The sequence below is a fragment of the Hyaena hyaena genome, unplaced genomic scaffold (genome assembly GCF_003009895.1).
Source record: "Hyaena hyaena isolate Hyena2069 unplaced genomic scaffold, ASM300989v1 scaffold_22, whole genome shotgun sequence".
Lineage (NCBI taxonomy): Eukaryota > Metazoa > Chordata > Mammalia > Carnivora > Hyaenidae > Hyaena > Hyaena hyaena.
Genome location: NW_024080654.1, coordinates 6037039 through 6056027, shown reverse-complemented (window position 1 = coordinate 6056027; position 18989 = coordinate 6037039). Strand labels below are relative to the sequence as shown.

Here is an 18989-nt window from a genome sequence, read left to right as displayed (position 1 = left end):
GGAAGCAAATTATATTATTAGATATTAGTTACATTGGTTTAGTTTAATGCATTTTGTGACAATACATTTAAAAAACTTTTAAATTTAGGGGCGCCTGGGTGGCTTAGTCGGTTAAGCGTCCGACTTTCGCTTAGGTCATGATCTCGCGGTTCGTGGGTTCGAGCCCCGCGTCGGGCTCTGTGCTGACTGCCAGCTCAGAGCCTGGAGCCTGTTTCAGTCTGTGACTCCCTCTCTCTCTGACCCTCCCCTCCTCACGCTGCCTCTCTCTCTCTCCTAGAAATAAATAAAAAACATTAAAAAAATATATATATATATAAAAAAACTTTTAAATTTATTTTAGAGAGCACGTGCACCCACTCAGGGTGGGGGGAGGGGAGGAGAGAGAATCTCAAGCAGTGCAGAGCCCGACGGGGTGTCTCGATCTCACAGCCCTGGGATCGTGACCTGAGCTGAAGTCAAGTTGGATGCTCAACCAGCTGAGCCCCCCAGGCGCCCTGTATCAGGACATTTTAGAGATGGCTTTACCTTTGTGCACAGCAGACCTGGCAGTGCAGGTGTGATTGGGATGGTGTAACCTCTGATGTGTGGTTCTTATGAACAGAACGTGATACCAGGACCCTTTCCAGCCATACATGTGGAAAAGTTTTGGCCATCAAACCAGTTACTGTCTTTCTGCAAAACAGTTTAGAGCTAAGCGATGAACTTGGCTGTTGGGATTTTAAGAAGTCCTCCTGGGTGATTCCTTGGCGACTGGAGAAGCTGTTAGCTACATCTTGAAAGTGGTGCCTTTCCTGCAGTGGCGGGTCTGGTGGGGTTCCTGTGAGGCCGTGTGCGCACCTGGCGCGTGCAGGGCTGTGGGTGCGGGCGAAGGTGGTCCTCTCCTTCGGGGCCCAGGTCCAATGTGGAGCCTCATCCTCCACGGAACTGGTCCTGGACTTTGCACTTGGTACTGTGGCTTCCAGGGAACTGGTGGGTGTGGCCACAGGCATTTGCTGTGTGTGTTAACAAAAATGCTTTTAAGTGTGGTTTTAGGTCAGGCTGTCGTGAATGGTAGACTTTTTGATTATCGCCCTTTGAATTGACCGTTCACAAGGTATTTTACTTTATGTCTCTCCTTCCAGTAGCCACTGACTAGTTAACCTGGTGGTAGTGTGCCCCCTGGGGTTGCGTGTCCATGTGTGTAGATAGGATCTAAAAGGTCCATCATTTCTACTGCTTAGGCTGACTTTCTCCTAGGCTCTGATTCCAGCCTCATGTTGTCTGCTTTTTACACATGTCAGAGGGATGAAAGGAATTGGCCAGATTCATAGAGCTGAAATGTTACTCGTAATTCTGGTCCTCAAGCTCAGGGTTCTTTTCAGACTTCGGTTACCTGTGACCGTGGGTGAAATCATGTCATGGAAGGAATTTCGGTGTAGGTGATTAACATGCTCATTTTCTTTTCTGACTTTTCAGTTATTCGGCAAAGAAGAGAAGCGGACGCTGCGTTGTTTTCAGAGCTCCACAGAAAGCTCCACTCACAGGTAGCGTGCGCCCCATTCCTTGGGAGGCCGTCAGGCTGCTGTGGGGCTTGGGAGCTGTTTTCGTGGTATCACATTGAGTGATGGATTTTAATGGAAGATTGTGTATTGTGTTTGCTCTTTAAGAGATTTTCAAGATTAAAAGTAAGTTTGGGCGGGATTTGATGTGAAATTGCTGATAAAGTTGAGGGAACTTTTAAGTGTGGCTTTAGGTCAGGGATCAACACTGCACTGGGAGAGGGATCAGCACTGGGCTCCCCTCAGCTTCTGTCATGGAGGCTGTACCCCATTCCAGCGAGGGCCACCTTTGGGAGTCCTGCCTTGGACGCGTGTGAGGGCAGCCGCTCGTCGTCTCCATCATGCTGTTGTTCGTCAGGCCTCGCTGGTGCTGGTGTAGTCAGTGACCTGAAAGAAATTCTGATTTTGGACATTTTGTGCTTGGATGTTGATAACTTGGCTGCAAGTAGTTTTCTGACCTGTTAGTTTTGTAGAAGACTCTGGCCTTCGGGACACCAGCGCGTTCGCTGAATACAGAGTGAGAGCTTCATTCACCGTCCCCTCCTGCCATAGAGAAGACGTGAAATCTGAAGTTTCCTGCTTTGTTCATCCAGGAACTGGGTTAGCGTTATGGCGAGAAAAATCACTGAGTTGGGCCTAAGGCTACTAGTAATTCAGCTCTTACCTCTTTCATGCTTTTCTTTCTTTCTTTCTTTCTTTCTTTCTTTCTTTCTTTCTTTCTTTCTTTCTTTCTTTCTTTTCTTTCTCTCTCTCTCTCTCTCTCTCTTTCTTTCTTTCTTTCTCTTTCTCTCTCTCTCTCTCTCCCCCTCTCTCCCTCCCTCCCTCCCTCCCTCCCTTCTCCCTTCCTCCCTTCCCTTCTCTTCCCTTCCCTTCCCTTCCCTTCCCTTTCCTTTCTTTCCTTTCTTTCAACTTACGCTTAGTCCTGAACAGAGGTAAAGCGGAGCCGGCTTCCCAGGCTCGCCCTCAGATCGGCGTGGCCCGGCCAGCGGCTGACACAGGATGAAGGGTATGAGGACGCGATAGAGCAGCCCTCGTAGTAAACAGCTTAGGGACATACATACATGTGGATTAACCACCAGCCCATCTGTGTGCTAAATCGTCCAGTCCCCGGTTTTGGTGTTCTGTCCTCCCTCCTCAGTGGGGCCCTTCTTGGCAGTGCGTGCCATGCGAGGCCTGGGCAGGGGGTCGGAGGCGCGGTTTGGGCAGGATCGCGAGGGATGTGGTGCGGTGTGATGTCGGGGAAGGGGTCCCGGTGGTCCTGGGCCCGTCTGCAGTGTGGTTGACTGAGCTGTGGACCGAGGGGGAGGAGGATGGCTGGCCGGGGCAGGGTGGCGCCTGCCTCGTGGAGGGCACCATGACAGGGCAGGCAGTGAGGGTGTGGCGTGGGCGCCATGGAGCGTCACAGGGGAGGTGAACCTTGGCGGCAGGGTACGGGCGCTGGGAGGAGGTAGGTGTCACCCACACTAGCTAGTAACTGCCTCACAGGCCCGCTTGTTTGTGTGTTCTTCCAGCTCTTACGGGGCCCTGGGGTGTGTTCTGATGTTTAGAATTCCATGTGTGTACGTTTAAAGTCTTGAGTCTGAAGTCAAGGTCCTTAGATTTCAGAATCTGAAATAACGAGGTCAGAAGTGGTTAGGACGCATTTAAAGGTCTGTGGTGCCGGAGTTGTTCTGCCTGCCCGCCCCAGCGGGTCTCGGCTCGGGATGGCCCACGGGTGCGGGCTGCGGCTCTGCCACTCGCTCGTTCTCTGGCTTCGGGCTGTCTTCACCCAGAACTGACGGGCTGGGAGGGGAGTGAGACCAGGCTGCTCCCCTCCTGACAGGCAGCGGGTTTGGTAGTAGCTCAGCTGTGCTGCTGGGCCATACGGACCATCCCCCAGCCCGCACCCTGCGCCCCTGCCCGGCCCGTGCCCTGGCCGTCTCCTCCCCGGTCCCTCATGCCTCCATCCTGGCCATGGTCCCTGTCCATCACACCTCGGTACAGTCCCTCCGTCAGGCCCATCCTGCGTGTTTACATACCTGTTCTTTCGTTAAAAATAACCACTGCCTTCTCCTTTTTTTTAAATTTTTTTAATGTTTTATTTATTTCTAGGAGAGAGAGAGAGACAGCGTGAGCAGGGGAGGGTCAGAGAGAGAGGGAGACACAGACTGAAACAGGCTCCAGGCTCTGAGCTGGCAGTCAGCACAGAGCCCGACGCGGAGCTCGAACCCACGAACCGCGAGATCATGACCTAAGCGAAAGTCGGACGCTTAACCGACTAAGCCACCCAGGCGCCCCAACTGCCTTCTCCTTTAAAAATGCCGTGTGCTGATTGCTTTTGGTGCATGATTTAGTTTGGATTTGGAATTCTCTCTGCTCTCCACCCCATATATTGTCCTTATTTTTCTAAAGCAAGAATTGAAGATCTAACCCAAGACTCGCTGTGCAGAGGGACCATCCATTGCCTACTGGGCATCTATACGCAGACGCTCCTCGGGAAACTCCCAGAAGGCCTTGCAACCTGGCATCCTCAGAACTGAAAGGAGCATTTTCCCTTTTTCTGTTCTCATACTCCGGGCGTCTGTTCACACACACCCACGCACACCCACGCTCTTCCCCACTTTCCTTTCTGGTGAACAATGGCATTGTTCATCTAGAGCCAAAAGCTGGAAACCTGGATGTCACATACCCTCCACCTCTCTCCCCGAATCCGCCCCGTCCCCACGCCTCACCGGGTGTTCTCAGGCACGCCCCTGTCCTGGCCGCTTTGGAGCCGGGCGCACCACGGTGGGCGTCCCAGCACATGGCGTTGTGCTTTCGGTAGGGGAGTTAGGTGTTCACTTTCTGCCATTTGCAGAGCGAAGAAAACAAAGCCCGCGTCCCAGAGTGGTTGCCAGGACCGCAGGAGGCGGCGTTGGGGGGTGTCCCATGTGGGCCTCCTTTCCGGGGCGGCGCCGGGAGCTCCTCGCTCTCTGACCCTTTAGGGAGACGGGAGGCAGGTGGATGGGCGTCAGCCCTTGGTCCTGTGCCTGAGGGGTCTGCTAGCCCTGGGAGCCCGGGACCTGCTCCCAGGGGACTGCAAAGGTGCCCTGGGTGGGTCCTCGGTCACCGAATGCCCGCTGGCCCTTTGCCTTTTCCTCCCAAGTGACTGTGTCTCCTTTCGAGTCTTCTGCAGTCCGGCCTCCTGGGTCTGTCAGCAGGTGCACTCACACCTTCAAGGGCTCCCTGCGCTCAGGGCTCTTGGTCCTGACACGAGAGCCCTCTGATCTGATGCTTCATCCCGTTTTCAGTTCCTCCTCGGGCCCGGCTGCGGCCAGCTTCACCTGCAGCCCACCCTTCTCGGAGACCCCGTCCTCTCCGGGGGTCCTTCCACAAGCCTGGGCCTCTTGAATGACCCTCCTCTCTCTGAAATGGCGCGTAACCCACCAAAGCGTATTTGCTCATTTGTCTGTGTGCCACCAGGCTGAGGACTCTTTTTTACCCTGTCGCTCTTCTGGGGAGTTTATTGTTTTTGGAAAATTGTGTGTAATTCAATTTCTTTAAGTTAGGTCATAACTTAAATACCTGAGATAAGCTTTTTCTTTAAAAAAACTTTCAAGGAATATTCCATATAATGAAGACCTTGTGTAAAGTAAGTAACCATCCCATAATTTGTTTCGTAAATAAAGTCATTTTTGCACATTAGCGCGTGCATCCCAGAGGCGAGGTCTCTGGATAGAGCAGAAATGCTCTGGCGATTGGGGGTCACGGTGTTGAGGGTGGGCTCGGTTACGGCTGTGAGTCAGGGTGGAGCAGGAGGCAGCTGGAAGTTAATGAGGTTCGTGTGACGATTCCTGCAAACCTAGGGGCGAGGCGGGTGTGCAGCTTGCTGAGGCTTCACATCGTGTGCATCACTGTTTCTCTCTTTTTCTCTAATAGTCTATTTTATGGCCCAAATGGGACTTTGGTGAAGGAGGACAAAAGCATTCGCCTGTTTTAGGGTGGCATTTGTCTTCAAAATCATGGTTTAGAAAGTTGGTTATTCTAAGAATTACTTAAGGGGATACTATTATTTGGGAAGACGGTAGTTTAAAAACGGGTTCTCAGTGGGGACTTTGGAGTTAGTTTTCAAGGGGTTAAATTATCCAAGGGTAATGACCTCTCGAGAGTAGGATTTGTAGCTGTGTGCTGGGTGTGTGCCGGGTGTGTGAATGGGTGTGTGCCGGGTGTGTGAATGGGTGTGTGCTGGGTGTATGCTGGGTGTGTGAATGGGTGTGTGCCGGGTGTGTGACGAGTGGCATTAGTTGCAATACCTGAAAAATGAACAAATTTAGATAACACTCTTATCATGGGAATTGATTTATTTTTGTGTGTTTTTCATTGATTAACTTCTATATACCAAGTACAGTCCTACATTTTATTTTGTTCTATTTTATCTTACTATTGTCTTTAATTTACACCCAAATTAGTTAACATGTGGTATGATAATGATTCCGGGAGGAGAACTGAGTGACTCATCACATACAACACGAGTGGGAAATAAAGATAATTTAGGAGAAAAGTAGATAAAACTGGGGAATAGTACAGAGTTATTCTATTAATGTTTTCTTTTTAAACAGGGAGTTTTGAAGAATAAATGGTCAATTCTCTACCTCTTGCTCAGCCTCAGTGAGGACCCGCGCAAGCAGCCGAACAAGGTGAGAGAGAGGCCGTCCCCGCAGCCTGGCGCCTTGCGCGGCGCACCTAGGTCTTGTCGGCACGGCTATGCTGAGCTGTGGCCGCAGTCGGGTTCTGGACTTGAGAGAATAATGAGAAAAAAATAACTTGTCTGGTTGCTTTTGTTCTCTTTCTTCCTGTGGTCAGTGCACTGCTTCTCCTTCAGATGTTTCCCAGAGTTACTTTACTGCGTCACGTACGACAGTGCCCCAGGGGCGCCTGGGGGGCTCAGTTGGGTACGCGTCAGACTCCTGACACGGCTCAGGTTGTGATCTCACCATCCGTGAGTCCGAGCCTAGCGTCCTCCGCACTGACAGCACGGAGCCTGCCCGGGATGCTCTGTGTCCCTCTCTCTGCTCTCGCCTGCTCGCTTGCTCACTCTCTCTCAGATAAACTTAGAGTACAAGATCAACTGCGAAAGAGCTAAAATCTGAGTGTAAATTATCTGTGTTGATTTAGGAAGCGTTCGGTGATGTTATATTTTCCGCGCACTCGTTTTCAGGTTTTTGGCTACGCCGCGCTGTTCGCCCAGGCGCTACCGAGGGACGCGCACTCCACCCCCTACTACTACGCCCGGCCCCAGACGCTGCCCCTCAACTACCAGGACCGCAGCGGCCCGGCCGCGCAGAGCGCCGGCAGCGTGGCGAGCAGCGGCGTCAGCACCATCAGCGCGTCCGCCCTGAGCGGCCCGGCCCCCACGCCGCCGTCCCTCCTGCCGGGGTGAGTGAGGCGCGGCCCCGCGGTAGGCACGGCGGCCACCCCGGCTTTGCGTCGGCGCCCGCCTGCCGCCGGCCTCAGGCCTCGGGTGCGCCACACGTGTTCGCGGCGCTGTGTCTGCTGTGCTCTCCCTTGGGGCTTCACTCTTCCCCGGGCTGTTTCACGCGGGGCTCCTTCCGCGCCAGCCGTGGTTGCCTGTGGTGACGTGGGGCCGGCCCTTACGCGGTACCACGAGTGCACGGGAGCGGCGGCCCTCGTTCAGAGCGGGACAGGAGGGCCTTGCATTTGGCGGTAGCTCACTCCCTTGCTGTGTCCCATGCTTACCTCTCGGTGACTATCGTCCTGTTTCCTGTCCCGTTCACTTTATTAAATTATTTAAAAGGTAAGTAAACCAAAATAAAGCCGTCTTGTCCTCAAGTGCTACGATCTTCCTCAAACTGAGAATGACGGCCGTGGCGCTCACGGGTCAAGAGGAGGGGCTCCAGGAGCCCTCGGATAGCGGCCGTCAGCCCTCAGGTTTCCAGGAGGCGCAGAGGTTGTGGCTGAGGGCAGAGCAGCAGCCGGCACAGTAGTGGACTCGGAAATTTGCTTCTTTGTGTCTTTACGTATTTCTGCACATAGTTCGTTCCTGGAAATCGCGTGAAAGCAGACTGTCAAAAGGGGGTATTTTTCCAGAACAGTGACTGGAGAGATTTACAGTCCCACGGGTTCCACGGGACTGTCACACTGTAATAGACGATTGTGTGACTTAAATACCCTCACGTTCAAGTGCACCACTCACGGGTTCTAAGAGGAGTGCGGTGTCCTGGAAAGACCGTGCGACACAGTCTACGGATTTAATCTCTGACTTGTATTCCGGCTGAAAGTGCAAACTAAATAGTCTTGGTCATTTTTACCTTAGAATTTGGAAAAAAGCCCCCAAAAACAAAAGCACTGTATAGAGAACTTTGAACTGAAATGGCCCCTTAGAATTTTTTCTCTGAAATTTAGGACTTTATTGAAAGTCATGGTTTAACATGTTGATGACTTTTTCCCATGGAAATAGAAGAAAGGGAGGGCTGTTTCCAGGTGTCTCTTTCCTGTCTCGTCTACGGGTGGTGGCAGACAGCCCAGCAGAGTTGCTATAGCGCTGAAGTTGCGCTCTGCCCCTTGGGAGCAGCGGCGCCCTGAGATTTTCATTCTCGTGTCCGCAGCCCCAGGAAGTGGCATTGTGTCACACTTGTCCAAACGCACGTCCTGAGAACCAGCTGTTGGAAGACTCGCCCTGACACGCTCTCCACATTATCACCAGCGGTCTTGACCTTTGTGCTCTTGCCTCGGGCTTTATGTTCATGTATGTGTGAAATTAATTGCAAATTATAATACTGCTTTTGTGTGGAGCGCTGTGAAGGCTGGGACACAGGCGAGGATGTGGGAGAGCACAGGCCTCCAGGGTGAACGCCTGTGCCCGACAAGGGCCGAGTGAACGAAAGGTGTTGAGATTGAAGTTAAAATTAGTCGTGAATTTCAAAGTGGTTGTAGATAGGTGATGTGCGTTATGTGCTTGTTAAGAAAAGTCAAGTCGATTTTGATCTCTAGGCTGAGAAATCTGTGGGAGGTGCCAGTGAGAGCCTGAATGCCAGCCTCACGTCCTGAGGGGCCTTGGACCGGTTGGCTGATGGACTCGGGTAGGGCGAAGTCATCCACCAAGCCAGCTTTCTAGCATGTAACTCAAGATGGGAACTTCAGGGAAACTTCGAGCCGTGTGCTGTGTTTCAGGTGAGCAGCCTGAGTGTTTGGAGGTAGGAAACGCTCTTTCCTTCTTTTAGACAGCCTCACCACACGCCTGGAGTCGGGGACTGTCTTCGGCAGCAGCTGGGGTCGCGTCTTGCGTGGACTTTAACTGCAAACCAGCCTTCTTCACAAGCCAGTACCTCAAAAGGTCTCCCAAACACTGTCTCTCGCAACGTGACGAGACCAAGGAGGGAAGGGGACGCAGGTGGTGAGTAAGGGCCGATCCTGGCTAGGTTTTCTTTGCACACCTGGATTTTGTGCTTCCTGGGTTTGAAACTACTGTCAGGGCCCTGCTTACAACCGTTAGGGCTTGCTTGTTCTCATGATGAAAGCTTCAGAATCCTCGGTAAGGGCCTTGGCGCATCCAGCAGGCCTAGGACATTGGAGAAATGCACCAAAGATTTATTTGAAGGTTGAACGGACACCTCGCTGAGACTTTTACAGCTCCGCTAGATCCCAAAAGGTTTGCGTTTCTTTCCTGAGAGCCCTCTGAATGGCAGTGTTTCAACACACACGTCCGAGCATAGAGGCTTGGGCTCTGTTGTTGGCCCGTAGTCTGCTGGTTCTGACACCCCCCCGCCCCGACCCCAGGCTGCTCTCTGTGCTGGTGCGGAATGTGAGGACCAGGGGCGTCTTGCACGGGTCTGGGAACACAGCCCAGAGGGCAGAGCCCGGCCTGTGCAGCCGCCCTTCCTACCTGGGGCCCTCCTGTGACTGTGACGGCTGGGGGGACACTGTGGCTGGGCGACTGTCTTCTGGACAGTGAGAGGGCCCCTCCCCACTCCTGTGGCATTACTCCTGGTCCCTACCAGAGCCTCTGAGCCTGTGTGACACACAAAGCTCATAGATAAAAGGACGTCACAGTGTACTTGATCAGTCCCGAAGTGCAGAGGGGGGTGTCAGAGAGAATAGGGCGAGAAATAGGGAACATACTGCAATGCAGTAAATTTAAATCAAACACTCCTATTGGGGTGCCTGGGGGGCTCAGCCGCTTAATCATCTGACTTCGGCTCAGGTCATGATCTCACGGTTCGTGGGTTCGAGCCCCACGTTGGGTTCTGTGCTGACAGCTCAGAGCCTGGAGCCTGTTTCAGATTCTGTGTCTCCTTCTCTCTCTGACCCTCCACTGCTCACACTGTCTCTATCTCTTTCTCAGAAATAAATAGAAACGTTAAAAAAAACTTTCCTGTAGTCACATTAAATGTGTGTGGATTAGACACTTTGTTTAAAGGACATTAAAAAAAAAATTCATTTAGACAATTATGTATTGCCCAAAAGAGCTATATTCTACATGTAGGGATGCAGATGGATTGGAAGTGAATGGGTGGAAAAGTGCATCTTGTGTGTAACCGCGGGAAGACAGGCGGCTGCGTGGCTGTCAGAGTAGATGCTGCTAACGGCGGGAGGGTCCGTTCTTCAGGAAGGAATAGTGCTCCTGCCTGTATGTTCACCTCCGGACACAGCTTCACATGCACACACCACAGAGAAGCCAGACCCATGGTATTTCAGCTTCAGTCTCTTAGCACTTGATGGAAAAGTAGACAGCAGTTGGTAACGAGAGGCAGGCACCATTTGAACGGCACTGCCAGCGATTTGACGTCACTGATATTTACGGAATGTCATCCCCACGACTGCAGTGCAGACCTGTCCCCACCTGCTGACTCACTGCCCTGGCTCTGGGAGAGCTGGTCCCTGGCCGTGTTCTCACTACATGTTTCCTCCCACTGATGTCTGGGTTTCTGAGCATTGCCTCTTTGTCATTGAGTGCCACCTAAATTCTGACTTTGCTTTTGCCCCAAGGTTTATGGAAATCCTCATTTTTCTACTGTATTCGCTTCTTTCTGTGTGGTTGAGAATGGAGGCAAGTTTGTGCTCAGGCTGTGTTGTAACAGTTTTCCCAAATGCCGTCTATGAAATAATGGCCCAGTGTGGAGCCCAGTGTGAGGCTTGAACTCGTGACCGTGAGGTCAAGACCAGGACTGAGATCAAGAGTTGGACCCTTAACCAACTGAGCCAGCCAGGTGCCCCGCAGCAGTTTTTAAAATGGTTTATTTATTTTGAGAGAGACTGTGTGCGAGGGAGGGGCAGAGAGAAAGGGAGAGAATCCCAAGCAGGCTCCACACTGTCAGCGCAGAGCCCGACATGGAGCTCAAACTCATGAACTAGAGATCGTGACCTGAGCAGAAATCAAGAGCTGGACACTTAACCAACTGAGCCCCCCAGACACTCCTGCTTTTTTTTCCCTAAAGACTTTTGTATAGGAAATTATATGATCTCCATATCCTTTTGAGAAAATTCTTGTGTTTTAGAGTTTCATATTTTTCCATCTTAAGCTCATTTTTTTAATTGGAAAATTCCTCCTGGTAATTGACACATAACGTAAGACGAGGTGTGAGTAAAATGGGTCACATCTTGAACTGTGTCATTCAGTAATTCCTCTCACAAACCCGTGCTCCAGGTGCTGGGGAGGTTGCGGAGGCGGCCCTCGTGCGCGACATCGTGTACGTCTTCCAGGGTATAGACGGCAAGCACGTCAAGATGGACAGCACGGAGAACCGCTACAAAGTGGAGGCGAAGGTACAGTTCAGGCGGGCAGGACGGGTGCCGGTACGGCCGGCTGGGAGCTGTCAGCTTGTAGGGGTGACGGGTGCGCGGGGTACGGGGCCCACAGCCGGGAGTACCGGTCAGGCCCATGGTCAGGTTGCGGCGTTTGCGTCCCCGCGGGCTGTGCTCGGGTGCCCTTGCTTGGGGCCATCGTCTCCAGCGCTCGCTCCCTCTCCCTGCATCGCAGCCTTCTTCTCCTCGTGTTCGCGGTGCAGCCACCCCACGAGCCGCCCCCTGTGTTCTGTGACGGTGGGGTCGAGGCACCGAGGGGCGGGAACCGCTCGGCATCCCTGCTGTAGATGCACGGTCCTGGATAAGGGGCCTCCGCTTGCCTGCCTCCCCTTCCAGAACCTCCTTCCCCACGGCCCCTTCTTGTTGATGCCATGGTCTTATGCAAGTGCTGGCTGTCCCAGGACGTCCCGATGTCAGCGGGCCCCTGCCGTGCTGGGAACCAGCCAGCCGCGCCTTGGGGGAGAGCTTTACTGCCCCTTCCTTGCTGGCCCTGGTGCCCTTGTTCCCAGACTCTCGTCGTTTTTTGTCAAGGGTGTGTTGGTTACTTGCAAGTGCTGTGTTTTGGAGCCTAAAATCAGGATACTAAAAGTACAAATGATTTAGAAAAACAATTGAATTTCTACTGCTAATTTTTAACTCTTGATATATTTTACTTTTTAGGCAAACCTAAGTAAATCTTTGAGGGATACGACAGTCAGACTTGCTGAGTTGGGATGGTTGCATAATAAAATAAGAAAATACACTGACCAGAGGAGTCTAGACCGTTCGTTTGGACTTGTGGGTCAGGTACGTCTGTTGTTACCAGAACATTTAGGACGCTTTTGTCTTGGGGAGTGCTGAGTCTGCTCAGAATCTTATCACGAAAGTGATTCTTAAGAAGAGGGTTCTTTTTAAATAAGGAAGCTTTGATACTACAACAGTGTAGCCATCCTGGTCCACTCAAGGAGATGGCGGCCATGGTGGGTATTGACAGAGAGAATCAGGTGCCGCCTGGCGTTCACAGCGGCTCTTGGAGTGTGAGCACAGAATATGGGTGTGCATTAAACCTGCGGAGGACTGACCGTGTATCGCTTCCACGTATGCAGAAGAGCGTAGAGCCGGATATTTAAAGAGAACAGGTTTTATCCTTTCCAGTCCTTCCCACTGACTATCCTTGGGTTTATGTCCTACAGTTCATTCTAGAAAGTTCTTGTCACAGGACTGTGTCAGGGTCTTTCTTACAGTTTCTGGTTTGACATGTTTTTAAGTTCATTTATTTTGAGAGAGAGACAGCATGAACTGGGAAGGGGCAGAGACAGAGGGAGACACAGAATCTGAAGCAGGTTCCAGGCTCTGAGCTGTCAGAGCCTGACGTGGGGCTTGAACTCATGAGCCGAAGTCGGATGCTTAACCAACTGAGGCGCCCCTCATCTTTTCAGAATTTAAGATCGTAGAGGTACAAAGAAGTTTTTAATAATACGGGTGTGGAAAATGAGCGGCACAAACAAGAGTGAAAACTTGGGAGAAATTGGCATGGAGTTGCCAGGTTTTAAATTCTAATTAAAAGCAGAGAAAATTATATTTTTGAAGTGTTTTATTTATTTCTGAGAGAAAGTTTCAGTGGGGCAGGGGCAGAGAGAGAGGGAGAGAAAGAATCCCATCCAGGCTCCGCACTGTCAGCACAGAGCCCTACGTGGGGCTGTAACTCACAAACCTTGAGATCATGACCTGAGCTGAAATCAACAGCCAGAGCTTAACCGACTGAACCTTCCAGGTGCCCCGGAGAAAATGACTTTTTAGCTCTAAAGATTTAGAAGGGATGTGATCTTAAAAGATCAGCGTCAAAGTGAATACACGTCTAGCTTAATCTGTTATTTCCATCTGCAAAGCCCCCTCGAGTGATGAAATACAGCTGCGTTGGTGGCCAGAGCTGCCGGGAGGCCGCGCCCGTGCTGGCCGCTCGCTGGGCCGCGCTGGCTGCTCACGCCGCCTGCTTTCTCCCTGCACAGAGTTTCTGCGCGGCCTTGCACCAGGAGCTGAAGGAATACTACCGGTTGCTCTCCGTCTTACATTCCCAGGTAATAAATACTTGCTTCTATTTTAATTTCGTCATGATTTGCCGTCTAACGAAATTGAAACTATATAGAATTTTTAAGTTTCCTTGTAATCAGTTTTAAAAGGTAGAAATGTTTGCTAAATGCTGTTCATAAGGTCTTGATATCCGTAAAGTTTCAGTGTATTCAAGAGGCAGTTAGTGCTGATTTTCAGAGCTTTTGTCGTTACGACAGATCACTGGTAGGTGTAGAAACTATTGTTCTCTCAGAGGGGACCTGTCACTTCATTTTTATGAGAATAATCCCTTCCCCGTGCTGACTTTACGTGGATTAAGAAATTGGGCATATTTGGTGGCTTGTTTTTACACGTTACGTCTTTATTGTGTTTCAGCTACAGTTAGAGGATGATCAGGGAGTGAATTTGGGCCTTGAGAGTAGCTTGACGCTCCGGCGCCTCCTGGTTTGGACGTACGACCCCAAGATCAGACTGAAGACTCTGGCGGCCCTGGTGGACCACTGCCAAGGTTGTTTTGCCTTTCATGGACCTGCTTTATTTCAAAGCAGCTTTTAGAGAATTTCCCCTACGGTTGTTTGTGTGCCTGCTCTCGGGAATCCTTGACACGCATCAGTGTGCAGATTGTTTACATGTTCGTAGATCACCCATAGGGGAAAATACCTAGTTGCTGTCATGGCCTCATGTTTATGTTTGTGGAAGCTCAGTACTTCATCGAAACGAAGCAAGGAGGAGAGGGTGTCTAGTCTGTAAGCACTTCGTGGTCTTCGGTGTTGGAGCTGTTCATCCCTAAGCCCCCCTCGCTTGTCTCTGACCCACAGCCTGTCCTGGGGGTTTCCCCCTCCGGTGGTTACAGCCCGGGTTTGGGCTCACCAGCCGTGTGTTATGAGTCCTCCGGTTCGCCTGGGTGGCCGGGGCTTCCCCGGGCTCTTGCTCTGTGTCTCCTGCCTTCTGAACGTTTTTTTCTCACGGTAGGAGCTCCGCTGGCCAAGAACCTCTTTGTCTTTTCTCTGTAATGCAGGGGCACTAATAGCCTCCTTTCAGGTTTGTGAGAACCTAGTTGGGGGAAGCCAGTGGTCCGCCCCTAGGGCACGGCCCCGCCCGCTGCCCTCCAGCCGCGTGAGGCGGGGCCCGGAGCACCAGCGTGTGTGGCTCTGAGCTCATCACGCTGTCCTCTGTCCGTGCCCTGCCTCCCCCACTTCCTGCCACCTCCTCCCAGAAAGAGAAAGCAGTTGGGCACAATGAATGAACTTGTCCCTTTTCTCAGATGACGAGTGCCCCACGTGGGTTCCTTCTAGACTCTTCCTCGGTCTCTCCGCAGCCCCTGCCCCTTTCCGTGTGCACTGAGCTCCTTGTGTGCTGGGCCTCCGAGTCCTTCTGACGCCTCTGCCCTCCCCTGGGCACCTGTGTGCGCACCTGCGGGGGCATCCCGTCAACACCGGGTCACATCAGGCTTCCCGAAAGTCTTTCTGCAAGCTAATCAAGCCAGTCCTGAATTCTTACTGTCAGAAGCTTTTTGCGTGTTTGTATTTCTGGGCCTGCTTTTTGCCCCTGCCAGGACTTCATTCTGAGCTGTGCCCCTGGGACCTGGGACCATTTGCTAGAGCAGTGTTTCTCAGGCTGGGAGTTCCAGCCACCTAATGGGCTGTGGGACCAGTGCCGTGAGCTGAGACTGGTGTAGGGTCGTAAGGAAGGAAGGAAAAGAGGAAGCGTTAAAGTCAAGTCTTGTTTTGTGAAACTTTCATATATTACGTACATGTTGGTATCCCAGATCGCAGCATAAAGTGTGAACCTTAATGTGTGTCTCAGTCAGAAAAGGTGAAAATTCATGTTCCACTATGAGTAGTGAGTCAGGGTTTTTGCTCCTGAACATTCCGCAGCGACTGTGAGGAGGAGGTGGGGGGGAGCCTGGCACTGGCTCGTGAAACCCAGCGCAGACTCTCGCTCTCTCGGCTCCTCGACACATTGGTGGCCACTCCTTGGGCCCGGGCGGTACCGAGGAACCACTGCATCTCGGTTACGTGGTCTCTCCAGGGAGCGTAATGGGGTGTTTGCATGTGTCCCCAGGGAGGAAAGGAGGTGAGCTGGCTTCTGCTGTCCACGCGTACACGAAGACGGGGGACCCATACGTGAGGTCGCTGGTGCAACACATTCTCAGCCTAGTGTCGCACCCCGTGCTGAGCTTCCTGTACCGCTGGATATACGACGGGGAGCTCGAGGACGCCTACCACGAAGTAAGGAGTGCCGTCGCGGCTCGGGCTCGGGTGGGGCAGGCGTGAGCACTCCGCTGCTCTCCAGATTTTTTCTCCCTGGTGACGGTTTCCTCTGGACCGTGATGCTACCGCGCTTCGCATGTGTGCGTGTTCTGTGCGGTGCTTTGAAAGCCAGTTACCTCTGAGCAACAGAGCCACCTGGGGTCCATGGGAGATTATCATCCCAGTGTTAACGGTGAAAAGTCAGAAGGTCAGATCCCCTGGCCAGGTGTGCGGCAGAGCCAGACCTGGGTCTCCCGTGTTCGTCTGTGTGTGGTGCAGAATCACCCGCTCTGTCACTTTGCAGGGTCACCCTGTGCTGTGCAAGTGACACAGCCCAAACCACAGGTCCTCTGGCAGAGTAGAATGAGGGGCCACACACTCACAACCCTCAGCGCCATCGCACTCAGGACAGGAACTTCACTGAAGCTGTAGCACTGTCAGCACGTTCAGGGGTTAAGCCCACTGTGCATTCTAAATTTTTTATTTTAACGCGTATTTATTTTTGAGAGAGAGACAGAGTAAGAGTTGAGGGGGGCAGAGACAGGGAGACACAGAATCTGAAGCAGCTCCAGGCTCCGAGCCGTCAACACAGAGCCCGATGCGGGGCTGGAACTCAAAAACTGCAAGATCATGACCCGAGCCAAAGTTGGACGCTCCACTGACAGAGCTACCCAGGCGCCCCAACTCTCCGTGCCTTGTAGGGGAGCATGGCATTTGCCCTGAAGATGCCCTGATGTGGCCTTGGGGGTGTGGGGGCTCCCCTGCGGCTGAGCAGAAGGCCGGCCTCCTGGTTCCACGTTGTTTCTCGTGGATGAACTTGAAATCCGTGCTGCGGTCCCGTAGTCTCCGCGTGACCAGTTGTGCGGGGACCAGTGGCTCTTTAAACCGGCGTGGCTGCAACACCGGCCGTCAGGAGTGGCTTCGGGCGCCTCTGGTGCAGGCGGGCGGTGTCTACAGGGGCAGGTGCTGTGAGGGTCGCTCCGCGTGGCCTGTAGCTCCTTCGTGGCCGCGTTAGAGTTGTCCTTTGTTACTACGTGTAGAAAAGATGGACGCCCGTTTTCTGTGTAGCGTCTTGTACTGATGCGGGTGACGGTCTTTGTAGCCGTAACCTCCTGAGTGTCACTGAAAAGAGCCCTTCTACGTGCCTCCCTGTGCGGACTTGGGGGCTTCTCTGCGGTCGGCCCTGTGGGCGGGGCGGGCGGCTGTCGCGGAGCCAGCGCCTCCTTGTAGTTTGGCTCCTGCCCTTCCCTGCGCTGGAGCAGCCGTGCCAGGCCCCCCGCCCCCTGTGGGTCCCCTTCTCCACCTGGCCCGGGCTCCCGTCACCGGGTTCTAACGTGGGAGGGGCGGCGTCTTGGGTCCTTACTGTGACCAGTGAGGTTGACCAGCTTCCGCTCACTTATTCGTTACCGTTATTCTACCAGTCACTGGGCCTGTCCTTCACCCACTTTTTGTGTGGATTTGTCTGTCTTTCTAGACTTGAATCATGGCGTGGTTTTATACGTTTGGGTATCTTGTGTCTGTGGTTGCTCTTTCTAAATTATTTTTCTTCTGTTTATTTTCACGTTGCTTCTCTGGTAGGGAGGAGTTACGAGAGCAGTGCAGAGTCACAGACTCACCTGCTGGCCTGCCCCAGGGCTCGCTCCGCCGCACTGACTGTCCACTGAATCCCCTGTGCACCGAGTCTGTCTGGACTCTTTCTTTTTGAGTTGTTTTGTTTTTTGCTATTTGTCAATATGACTTAAATAACCATCGCTTTATGGTTTGATGTTTGGTAGGAGCTTTTCCCATAGTATCTTTGCTGTTTGTGCCATTTCTGCTTAGATGTGAATTTAGAATCAGCTTGTCAGTTCTCTCAAAGTTTTTTTCTATTTATAGGGCTTACACAGTGAATCTGTATAGATTAAGAAGAAACGTTTTCATACTTTAGCTAAATGAGTTATCTTTTTAAAAAATTATGAATTGAAAGCTTTGAAAATATACTATGCTTTCATTTTACTAATGGTTACCTTGGTATCTGTCAGAACTTAGTTTGACCTTTTTTTTTTTTTAATTTGTTTTGAGAGAGAGAGTGGGGAGGGGCAGAGAGATGGAGACAGAATCCCAAGCAGGCTCCACACTGTCTGCACAGAGCCCGACATGGCGCTTGAACTCAAGAACCATGAGATCATGATCTGAGTGGAAACCAAGAGTTGGATGCTTAACCCACTGAGCCCCCCGGGCGCCCCGACCTGTAGTTTCCTAAATGCAAGGGTTGGGAATAAGCCAGTTTCTTGAATCCAGTCCTGTCATTAAGATGAGGAATTTCACACCTTTCCCAGGGTCTGCCCTGCCATACATTTAATCTCTTTTGTTTAGATTTATGTTATTCTATTATTTTTAACTTTTTTAATATGCAATTTATAAAAATTGCATTCTGTGAAGATTTTGTTTTGCTTTGCTGTAGGCTCGCACACATTGTTTAGCCTCGTCTGTCTCGGGTGGAAGTGGTGTTATTCCCGATCACTCGGCTCATCGTACCTCCCGGTGTGGACACACACAGCGGGGTACATGGTGGTGAGTGTCACGCCTGATGCTACGGTCAGAGCCAGCTGCCCTCCAGGGCCGGCCGGTACCTGTCATCCCGCCCCCGGCCCCAAGTCCTTGCCCCTTCCTGCTCCTGAAGGCTGAACACCAGCCTAACTTCTGACACCCGACTTGTTTGGTCTTGCTTTAAATTTTATGTAAAGGGAGCTTTGGGGTTTGCATGTGCGCACCTCTCCACGCCCGCAGTAGGGTGGCTTGTATTCACTGAGCTGAAGTCTGGGTCTTTAGCTTAGGTACGACTTTTTGAAAATGCCATAGTCATTTATTTAATTAGAACTTGAAGTCAGACTTACCTGTTCCAGATTAAGTGGAGACTGATTCTCCCACCGCGCAGTGCGAGCCGGCCTCACTTCTGCAGTGAGGGGACGTCCGGGTCATGCGCCCGTGCTTGTCCCTTGACACAGGGAGACGCCGCTTCTGATGCGGTCGAGGCCTGTTCTCCTGTAATGACTGGATGGTGTGATTTTGGCAGCTGTTTCTCAATCTGTGTCCTTGATTGTGTACGTGGTTACTGAAGCTCCTCACCATTACCACAGTGAGGAAAATCATCTGAGCTTTGAGTCATTTTTGAGCTTAGGAGCGTCTCAGTGATCTTGTGTTTAAGGAAATGACCAACGTTCTTTTTAGGACGTGGGTGTGTTCTTTTTGCGTTATAGGTTGTGTGGCAAGCCGTGCTTGGCTACATAGGCATGTGAGGAGTAGCTTGACCACCTTGTGAGCTGGAAATAAAAAGCTCCGAATACTATTATTTTCAGTTTGGGGGCCTGTTTATTACCCATTGAAATTG

At 51.9% G+C, this 18989-nt stretch overlaps 1 protein-coding gene across 3 annotated transcripts in view; it reads left to right on the top strand.

The window, feature by feature from the left end:
- The window catches only part of TUBGCP3 (tubulin gamma complex associated protein 3), a 76994-nt gene that overhangs the window by 12756 nt on the left and 45249 nt on the right, over positions 1 to 18989 (top strand). For all 3 annotated transcript variants that reach the window (XM_039226638.1, XM_039226637.1, XM_039226636.1), the window contains exons 3-11: positions 1456 to 1523; positions 6116 to 6193; positions 6715 to 6932; positions 8738 to 8910; positions 11161 to 11279; positions 11979 to 12104; positions 13307 to 13375; positions 13743 to 13875; positions 15432 to 15598. In XM_039226638.1, coding sequence (XP_039082569.1) covers positions 1456 to 1523; positions 6116 to 6193; positions 6715 to 6932; positions 8738 to 8910; positions 11161 to 11279; positions 11979 to 12104; positions 13307 to 13375; positions 13743 to 13875; positions 15432 to 15598 — 1151 coding nt within the window. The remainder of the gene's footprint in view (positions 1 to 1455; positions 1524 to 6115; positions 6194 to 6714; positions 6933 to 8737; positions 8911 to 11160; positions 11280 to 11978; positions 12105 to 13306; positions 13376 to 13742; positions 13876 to 15431; positions 15599 to 18989) is intronic.